At 43.5% G+C, this 10766-nt stretch overlaps 1 protein-coding gene across 3 annotated transcripts in view; it reads left to right on the top strand.

Moving 5' to 3' along the window:
- The window catches only part of Slit3 (slit guidance ligand 3), a gene marked incomplete at its 5' end in the record, with an annotated part of 603472 nt that overhangs the window by 544854 nt on the left and 47852 nt on the right, over positions 1-10766 (top strand). For all 3 annotated transcript variants that reach the window (XM_005376304.2, XM_013509153.1, XM_013509145.1), the window contains 3 exon segments: positions 1821-1892; positions 3498-3661; positions 9068-9192. In XM_005376304.2, the coding sequence (XP_005376361.1) occupies positions 1821-1892; positions 3498-3661; positions 9068-9192 (361 nt within the window).

Below are 10766 nucleotides of genomic sequence, written 5' to 3'. Positions count from 1 at the left end.
GATGGATGGATGGATGGATGGATGGATGGATGGATGGATGGATGGATGAATAGATGGATGGATGGATGGATGGATGGATGGATGGATGGATGGATGGATGGATGGATGGATGGATGGATAGATGGATAGATAGATAGATAGATAGATAGATAGATAGATAGATAGATACACAGACAGACAGACTGACCACCAGTCCAGTAGATAGGTGGATAGACAGATCCTATAGGAGGAGGAGGGAAATGAGGACCTTGCCAGAAAGCAATAGGAGAGAACAGTCTAAGCCCTTGGCCCTTGAAGCAGCATCAGCATCAACACACCTAGAACTTGGCAAAAACACAGAATCTCAGATCCCACCCATACCCACAGAATCAGTATCACTGGCAGTGGGGCTTAAAAATCTGCATGTTTTCTAGAACCAGTGCTCACTCAGTGTGAGAGCCCCCCATACTTTATTATTAGGTGTAATTAAGTTCCCATCTCTGTTTCAGCCGAGGGGCATGCTAAGTTCAGTTGAAAGGAAAACAAAAGAGCTGGTTCATTAGTTACCATCCTGTTTATCCTTGCACTGTCAATGCTAATTGCCTCTTTGTTTTCCTAGGGCTCCCTGCCTGCACTAAAGTTATTAGTCCTTACCCTTAAGGGGGCTTTATCACCAGCACAGTTGATGGTGCTCATCAGTCACTAAAGAATCCTGCCTTTCTGCGACTCTCACCCACCTTGCATTTCATAGGCCAGACCCAAAATGAGCCATCATCGTGGGGATTTTTTTACGCAGTTGATGGTTAATCCTTTAATGGAGGATATAATCCCTGAATTGTAGATGGGCTCTCATTCCTTAAGCACGGAGTGATGTTCACTCTGTTTTTACACAGACCTATCCTCTAGGCATTGTCAGAGGCTCCACAGACGAGGCTGCTTTGCAAGTGAGAATTGCTCTTAGCTGCCTCCACCCTGGGGTTAAAAGACCCTTGACTGACTCCTTGGACTGACTATCAGAAGATGCACTTAGACGCATACTAGTGCCAGACTCCTGTATGAGCATGGCCAATACCAAGTCTTTTCCCATAAAGATAAGTGTCTGGCTCCAGGGAATACCCCAGGACCTAGGTGCCACCTCCATCTACCACCTGAGCTGGGATTGATAGTGTTTCTCAATCTGCCTAGAACTTCTTAAGGGGAGTTTGAAGGAAACAAGTTTTTTGAACTCCTTTATTTATACCAAATTTTCTTCAAGATCCTTTCACCAATGTTAATAATGGTTCATCATTTAGCACTTAGAAAATGCCATCCTCTTGTCCACATGGATTAATACGTCTAGTATAACCTTCTGTAGCGAATCTTACCATGCGCATTCTAGGGAACTGAGGCTTGGAGAAGGTAAAGCACAGCTGGTAAGTGGTACAGTTAGAGTCTGAATGCAAGCAATGTGGCTCCCAAGCTTATGATCTTAACCATCGGAAAAAAAACATCATATTCCAGAAACTTCAGGGACTCCTGGGGGCAGATCTGCCTCTCCATTTTTCAGATACAGAAATAGAGGCCAGAAAAAGATCCCACCACTAAAACAGACTGACTTCTGATTCCATCCCAGGTGTGTCAGCTATAAAAGTGCAGCTTCTTCTTCCCCAAACCCTCTGCCCTCCATCCCTGCTCCTGAGCCAGGCTGAGGAAAGCCCACACCCCTGCTGCCAAGGTGGAAGCTGCTGCTCCTAGAGAACTGCTGAAGGCCAGCGGGGCTGGCCAGGGTGGGAGACCACGAGAGTGTTCTGGGTTCAGACTGTGACTGGATACAACCTTCTGACCTGTGCCTTCTGCCGTAGAACTCTTCATGGCAATGACATTTCCAGCGTTCCTGAAGGCTCCTTCAATGATCTGACATCTCTTTCCCACCTGTAAGTAGCCATAATTCTGCCCAGTGTGCATTCACTCAAAACAGAAAATTATGATAGTGCCAGCAACAGTTTGCTGTCTGTTCTTTCCATATGTATAGGTGGTCATTCCTGCAAATCTGCATAGACTGGTCTGGGAGACTCCAGGCTGCCAAAATCCAAGGATATTCAAATCCTTTCTATTAAATGGCACAGTGTTTCCATGTAGCCTGCTCACACCCTCCTGTATTCTTTAAATCATCTCTCGATTACTTACAGTACCTGGTACAATGTAAATGCTATATAAATATTTGTTGTGCTGTATTGGTTACAGAATAATGACCAGAAAACAGGTCTATTCATGTTTAGTACAAACACAGCTTTTGACTCTTATTTCTCATCCACATTTGGTTGAACTGCAGGTGTGGAACCTGAAGATTCAGAAGACCAGCTGTCGTTTATTTTAGGACAATATATTTATACTGCCCACATTTGTCTTGTTCTCTGCCTCAGATGCCTTCAAAGGAGATGCAATTCTGTAAACTGTAAATATTTAATAGGAACTACCAGAAAACACTAAGTGCCAAACATGCAGATAAATTATCAAATTTGTTGCTTACAGCAGTAAGGCATTTTATCACTTTATACATGATGAAAGTAAAACTTAGAAAGTTAAAGAATTTGCCTGAGTTGCATAGCCAGTAAGTAGCAGAGCTACAGGTCAACTCAAGGTCCCCCCCCCCACCTCCCAACCCCATAGCACATATTCTTAACCATTCTGCATTCTGGAGCAAGTGTACCCTGCTTATTTTACACAAGGAAACCAAGGCCCATAGATATTAATTGACTAGCTGAAAATCACCTGTGAAGCTAATGAGACTTTAGACTGGAGCTCAAGTTCCCTAACTCCCAGAATAGCCTTCTCTTCCCTAGCAGGGAGTTCCAGGTTTGGTGTTTAGATTTTGATTACATTTCTCTGTTGGGGAAAAATTTTTTGAGTTTCTATTCCTTCTATATGTGTATTTAATTATTTTCATATTGTACATATTATGATATTTATGTTCTATATGCATATATTTTAAGATATTCAAGAGCTAGAAGTGGTAATTCATAAGATTTATTTTAAGTTCTAGAATTTTCTTCCCGGATATTGCTTTTAGAGCTATCTATATAGATATCTATATTTCCTGTGCCTTCCTCACCTGCATCTTCAAGTTCAGTGGTCTGAAATTACTTCATAAATTCTGAGTGTCAGAACCTTCTCTGCAGGATATATCCTCCATTGGACCCTCCAGTCGGGCACACGAGCCGGACAATGAGATGGCCATAGGTCCAGAAAGCTTCTTGGAGAAAGCAGGATTGGATTAGGCTCAGGATAGAATTTGATGAGAGTAGTAAGCAAAACCTGAGAAGTGAGAGGGACTTGGGTGAGGGTTAGAACCTGACTGGAAATACCTGATTGGAAATACACTCTGAAGACACTGACTTGGCTCCAGTGATGCCGGTCTCCATGTCAGACGTTCTCAATCGAACCAAAGTTGAAAACTTCTGCTTTTCCAAGGAACCAAGGAGATGGGGCCCATGGGCCAGGTTGGGAAGTGGGCCCTAACTTCTTGTTCTGCCTCTTAGGGCACTGGGAACCAACCCGCTCCACTGTGACTGCAGTCTGCGTTGGTTGTCGGAGTGGGTGAAGGCAGGGTACAAGGAGCCTGGCATTGCCCGCTGCAGTAGCCCTGAGTCCATGGCCGACAGACTGCTGCTCACCACTCCCACCCACAGGTTCCAGTGCAAAGGTAGGTGCTGCACACCCACCCTCTTCCCTGCCCTGGTGGTGTCTGCTCTGTCTCCAGCTTGTCAGACCTGAGCATCTCAACAGACGTGACTCCTAAAACCATTACCCTGTCTCTCCCGTGGCTCGCAGAGAGACTCTAATACTGAAATCAGTATGGAAACCTATCTAAAGACTTTTTGTCATTCTGTCCCCCACGGCCTTCTGCTGCCTTGTTTACTTGTTTGACTTGTTGGTTGGTTGGTTTTTGTGCTGGAGACTAAACCTAGGGCCTGCAGCATGCTAAGCACATACACCACTGAGCTGCACCCCTAGACTCTGCTGTCATTTTCACATAGTCATCCCTCAGTATCCACAGGGAACTGGAACAAGGGCCCCCCACAGATACATATCAAAATGTGAAGACACTTGAATCTTTTATATAAAATGGTGTTGTGTTTGCATATGACTCATGTAGACCTGGCTATATATTTGAAATCCTCTCTAGATTATTTATAATACCTAATGCAATGTAAATGCTATATAAAAAAGTTGTTGCATTGTATTGTTTAGGAATATTGACCCCCCAAAACAAGAATATACATGTTTAGTATAGGAAAAATTGTTTTTCCAATTGTATTTTCCATCTGTGTTGGTTGAATCTATGCATGCAGGATACCGAGGTCCAACTATACTTCCTCAGTGACTTCTTTCTGTACATATTTTTCCATAATTGAGAACATCTTTAATCTGCATTTTTACCCATCATTATTAGATTTTCCCATTTTACTACAGCAAACTTTTTTTCTTTTTTTTTTTGGAGACAGGGTCTTGCTATGCAGTTCAGGCAGGCCTTGAACTCACTTTGTAGCCCAGGATGGTCTTGAACCACAACGATCCTCCTGCCTCAGCCTCCTGAGTGCTGGGATTACAGGCATGCACCACCATGCCCAATTTACAGAAAACTTTCGTACATATGCTTTGTATTGGCTGCATCATTATTATAACTACTGAGGTTCTTATTATGTGGTAGTATCGTATTTACTTTTCTCATTGCTGAGATACCACAGGTTAAAGGAAAGAGGTTTATTTTACCTCAGTTTATAGAGGCTTCAGTCCATAATTCGTGGGCTGCAAGGCAGAGTGACATGGCAGAGGGACACTGCAGAGAAGAAATAGTTTATGGTGTGGCAGGGCAGGCAGAAGGCAGTAGGCAGCAAGCAGCAAGCAGAATAGCAGAAGGGGCAGCATAAAGCCTATGTCTCCCCTTACCCCATCCAAGCTACTAGCCTTTTGAATTGTGCTACCCATACTCAAGGTGGGGAGCCCTTAATCCCAATGTAACACCCTTAATCCAGCATCATATCCATAACCCCAATATCACACACCCTAGATCCACCCACCTCCCAAAAGCCCCATGTATGATTGCGTGGGGCTTTGAGGGGGACACCTAGATACAAGCCTTAACAGGTAGGTGCTATATTAAGTAGGTTTTTATTAATTAGTACATGTTAGTACTATTATGTTAGTAATACAGAACAGTGATGTTTGTTTTGGAGAAATAGTACCTGCATATGACATATCTTGATCATTTACAATCCCTTTACCCTTTGTTCTTAGATCTCTTCTACCCTTGATTTCTAAGAGCCTACCTTCTAGTTTCCTATTATCCCTATTTTATTCATTTATTTATATTTTAGATTTCTCATATAATAGAGAAAATATGTAATATTTAACTCTGACTCTGGCCTATTTTGTTTAACATGATGCTCTTGAATTCCATCTACTTTCCTTCAAGTGACATGACTTTATTCTTTATGGCTGAATAATATTCTATGTGTATGTATAAGCCATACTTTCTTTATCCATCCATCTATTGATAAGCACCTAGTCTCTTTTTACAGCCTCAATATTGTGAATTGTGGTGCTATACACATTGATATGAATGCGTCACTATAATAGGCCATCTCTAATTCTTTCTGGAATATACCCTGGAGTGGTAATGCTGGATCAAATACTATTTTTATTTTTAGGTTTTTGAGGAACCTCTACTGATTTCCATGGCAGCTGTACTAGTATACATTCCCAGCAACATTGTAGGAGTCCCACCTCCCGCCCTACTACCCCCACCACCAACCTCCACCTTCACATCCTTGCCAACATTCATTGCTTTTTGTATTTTTAGGTGACAGCCATTCTGGCTGGGCTGAAACGGGATCTCAATGTAGTTTTTGATTTGCATTCCCTAATGGCTAATGATGTTGAACATGTTTACATATGCAGTACTTATTGGCCATTTATACTTCTTCTTTTTTAAAAAAAAAAAAAAAGTCTACTTTGTCAATTGCCAGTTTTTTGATTGAGTTATTTGTTTTCTGGAGATTAATTTTTTTTTATTTTTTAATACTGTAGTTGTTAATCCTCCATCAGAAGAGTAGCTAGCAGAGAATTTTTCCTATTTGGTGGGTCATCTCTTCACTCTGTTGTTTCTTTTGCTGTGCAGAAGCTTTTTAATTTGATGTAATCCATCCCTTGATTCTTAATATTATTTCCTGTGCCGGTGGGGTCCTATTCATGAAGTCTTTACTTATGCCTATAGCTTTAAGTGTTTCCCCTATGTTATCTTCCAGCAGTTTCAAAGTTTCTGGTTTCATATCTAAGTCTTTCATCCATTTTGATTTGATTTTAGTACAGGGTTAGGGATAAGGATCTAGTTTCAGTCTTCTGCATAAGGATATCCAGTTTTCCCAGCAGCATTTGTTAAAGAGGCTATCTTTTCTCTATTATATGTTTTGTCAAAAGTCAGCTGTAGGTGCATGGGTTTATTTCTATGTTTTCTATGATATTCCGTGGGTCTCCATGTCTATTTTTTTTATCAATACTATGTTATTTTTGTTACCATGGTTTTGTGCTATAGCTTAAAATCTGGTATTCTGATGCCTTCAGCATTGCTCTTTTTCCCCAAGATTGCTTTGGTTGTTCTAGCTCTTTTCTGATTCCATATGCATTTTAGGATTTTTTTTCTAGCTCAGTGAAGAACATTGCTACTACTTTAATAGAAATTGCATTGGCTTTTGTAATATAGCCATTTTAACAATATTAGTTCTGCCAATCTATAAACAAGGGAAAGACTTCCATTTTCTAATGTATTCTTCAATTTCTTCTTCAGTGTTCTATAATTTTCATTATAGAGGTGTTAAGCAGTTTTTAATGTGTTCTTTTACCTAATTCTCCCTTTTCATGTGTCAAGTTATTTAATTCTTTAATACCTCTAAAGCTTAGATACTAATTTTTTTTGGTACCAGAAATTGAACTCAGGGCCCTGTGCTTGCCAGGCAGGCACTGTGCCACTGAGCTATATCCTTGGCCTTTAGATACTAATATTACCTTTACATTTAAAAATGAGAAAACTGAGGCTTAAGGATATTAAATGACTTCTAAAAATCACCTAGTTAGGATTCCAGGACTTTCTGATTCCAGAGTGCTTGGTCTTGACCACTACCTGTAATAATATTCCTTTCCAACTTACTCTAACTAGTTTCTACTTTTAAATCCTTAAACTATTTCAATTTTTCCTTACCATGGATTCATAAAGTCTTTCTGTATTTGAAATGATGTCCATAAAGACTCAAAGAATAAAAATTACTGAGTCAAAATATATAATATTTACATATATTGTCCACTTGATTTCCAAAAAGTGCTATAGCCAATTAATGCTCCAAAAAGCACTCCTTAAATGCTTCTTTTATTAGATGCTCTCATTATTTTATCTTATTTTGTAGTCTTAGCTCACACAGTGGGTTATGAAATTGGGTCTCCTTTTGGTTTTTTGTTGTTTGTTTGTTTTTTTTTTTTTTGGACCGGGAATTGAACTCACGACCTCATGCTTGCCAGGCAGGTGCTGTGCAGCTGAGCTATATCCCTGGTCCCTGTGTCTCCTTTTGTCTATCTTTAATTATTGGGGATCCTGAATTTTATGTACAAAGTTATTTCCACTTGCATTACACATTTGTCTGTTAATATTCTTTGCTCATCTATTAGAATCTTAATTTTTGATAGAAGATATACAGTACTTGCCCTCCAAAACTTCACTGTACTCCACACTTCTGCTGAAAGCACAAACACATCCCATTGATTTAAAGCTAATTTTAATTTTCTCCCTTCTGCGTCTGAGATACCAGACCTGATACTAAAAGGACCCAAGTAGCCCTACAGTAAGGTTCTTGGTCTGGGCTGCACATGCTGCAATCTTCTGCGGAGTTTTAAAAATTACTGGAGCCTAGGTCCTGCTCTCTAGGTCTTGATTAAGTTAGTCTGGGGTACAGCTTGCATATGACAACTTTTTTTTAAGTCACCATGTCTGGTTCTGGTGTGAGATAACCAACTTGACTGAGCTTGTCAGGGATCTTCCTGGTTTTAGCACTGAAATCTCTGTGTCCCAGGACCCTATCCTGGGTAAGCCAGGACAGAAGCCCTTGCTACTATCCTCGTGTGAAGACAGGTTGAACCTGCTAGTACAAGCTTTCCATCAGGACCTTCTCCTCATCTTCCAAAAATGTCACTCACCAGAGCTAATCCCAGCCTATCTCCAGGCTGAAGACTGTTAGCTCCAAGATGATTTAACACCTTCTTGACAGGGTGATACAGTTTCATCTGTCTCACTGCCAGGTGGCTCTGAGCCACCAGTGGTACATGCATGATTGTCCCATCGAGCAGCATGGGACAGTCACATCAGGTTCCTGGTGGGAACATGTTAAAGTTCTGACAGTAAGTGGGACCTGTATATCCAGGGCTTGCGGTCAAAGTTGGCTGTAACATCAGGACACAGTCTCTTTGCAAAGCTCTATATGGGGACAACAAACTCCATTGAGCCCTTATGGCTGCAAAAAGCAAGAGAAGGTTGACACTATCAGGGATATAAAATGTCCCTGAGCACATTGTCAGCACAGCCACTACGGCCTCTGAGGCCATCCGCCTCCTGCCTCTAGGGCTTACACACAGGACTTCTATGTGTCCCTAGGTCCTAGGCATCCCTCCTCAGCCTGGTACTGACTGTTCATGCAAAAGGGTGTTTGAGGGCTAAAAAGTAAAAGATCCAATTAGAGCCTGCGCCGGGAGCTTCCTGGAATATAAAAAGATATACACAGAGGGTTTTTAATTATGGCACATTGTTTGCAGATTAGCACCCAAATCGGATCATACTAATTACAGTAATTGGTTTGACTGCAGAAGTGCTTCTGTATGATGCCCCACTGTGATTTTCACTCGCTGGACAATGGTGGGATTAATGGGACTCTAGCCAGATTGGATGTGCTAGCCGAAGAGAGCCAGCTGCCCCCTGGGCTTGAGGATGGGGAGGGCCAGGGCAGGGGGCGGGCAGTGCGAAAGCCTGCTCCGAAACCTGCCATCGACACTCTGGCCCTGCTGCCAGGTCCTGTGGACATCAACATTGCGGCCAAGTGCAATGCTTGCCTCTCGAGTCCGTGCAAGAACAATGGGACGTGCACTGCAGACCCCGTGGAGCAGTACCGCTGCGCCTGCCCCTACAGCTACAAGGTAAGGTGGCAGCCCTGTCCCCTGTTCAGGCCTGAGGCTCCTCCTGGGTCCTGGCCCTATGGAGGAGCACTGCCCTGGTGCCCACCCAGCTGACTCTATCCAGGGCAGCCTGAAGAGCTCTGTTTACCTCCTACCCCTGAAAGTGCTGGCTCGGGCATGATGAAGATACAGGGATGGGGAATTCAGAAGCCTGGGGTTGCCTAGCCCACCCACGTGATGACTGACCCAGGTCAGCCAGCAGAAGAATGAGGTCCCGGTTCATCCATCTGTCCTCCCCAGAAGTCCAAACTAATTCCAAAACACTCCTTCCCTCCTGACACTACCCAGACACATCCTCCCTCCCTACCAACATCTGTAGAGCATGGGTATGTACTTGGCCTTTTGCTCACCTTTTCTTTTTAAATTCCCAGGGAACCTATAAAGATGGTCTCATGAATTCCTATCTTACCCAAGAGGAAACTGGGATTCAGATTGTCAACAGGGCTCGACTCGGTGTGAGCAGTAGGTTTGGGACTAGGACCCAGGGCTGTATGAATCACAAGCTAAAGTCCTCTCCCCTGGAGGGCTTCCTAGGCAGCTGAGCTCCTCACTAGGCCTCACTGGAATCAGCAGGGCTGTAGCTTGGTCCTCTTCTGCAGGGCCCAGGTTCTAGCCTAATAAGACACCCATTCCAACGTACTGAGTAAGTCAAGAGTTTCAAAATAGCCCAGCAGCTCTTCCAATGCACACGCCTGGTACAGGCTGAGTGACGAGGGCTGGCGTTGCCCCATCTCCATCCCCAGAGGGAGTGTGCATGCGTAGTGACAAGCTTGAGAGGCAAACTCCATCTTGGGGACAGGAGCACCTGGTGGCTTTCTCAGCTGTGCCCAAGCATCCAGTGGATGGTGTCAGACTGCCACCTATTGGCCTGGGCCAAGAGATCCCTAGGGCTGTCTGAAGCCAGCCATCGCCAAAGCCTCGAACTCACTGGAGTCCCAGATCTCTGCATCCTGAACAGTCATACAAGCAATTACGGACTCGAAGAAGAGAAACTGAGAGCTGACCTGCTCAGGAGGCACAGTCCTCTGAAACCGCCTTGTGTGGGTTCAGTGGAGAAAACTCAGACCATGGAATTGCAGAGAAGCACGCATGGGTTCTAGCTTTGTCATTTTCTAGCTGTGGCAGTGGCTAGTAGCTCCACTCCAGCCTTCCCACCTGCACACGAGGACCTGACTCACAGGTCTGCTGTGAGAATCATGTGTATAGTAACGAATGCAATACACCTAGGACAGGACCTGGCAGGCAGCAAGCATTCAACTTGCATACTGCTCCCTTTACCTTCACCCTTGCCTGTTGGTCCCTCGTGCCAGGGTATAAGATGAGCCACCAGTAACAGCGTGCTACTGCTTTTGTCAGGGATTATCAGTCTGCGACACTGTGAGCTGTCAGCGACCCTCAGTCACCCTCTTAGCACTATGACATATGCATATAGAACATTCCCTATTCTGGTGTACATGGCTGGTTCTTTTCTTTCCCCCTCCCCCTTTCCTCCTTTCTTCCTTCCTTTTTCTCTCCTCCCCTCCCCCTCCCCGCCC

This window comes from Chinchilla lanigera, unplaced genomic scaffold (genome assembly GCF_000276665.1).
Source record: "Chinchilla lanigera isolate Chin_1 unplaced genomic scaffold, ChiLan1.0 scaffold00007, whole genome shotgun sequence".
Taxonomy (NCBI): domain Eukaryota; kingdom Metazoa; phylum Chordata; class Mammalia; order Rodentia; family Chinchillidae; genus Chinchilla; species Chinchilla lanigera.
The sequence above is the reverse complement of the archived record's forward strand: the minus strand, read 5'-3'. Positions and strand labels throughout refer to the sequence as shown.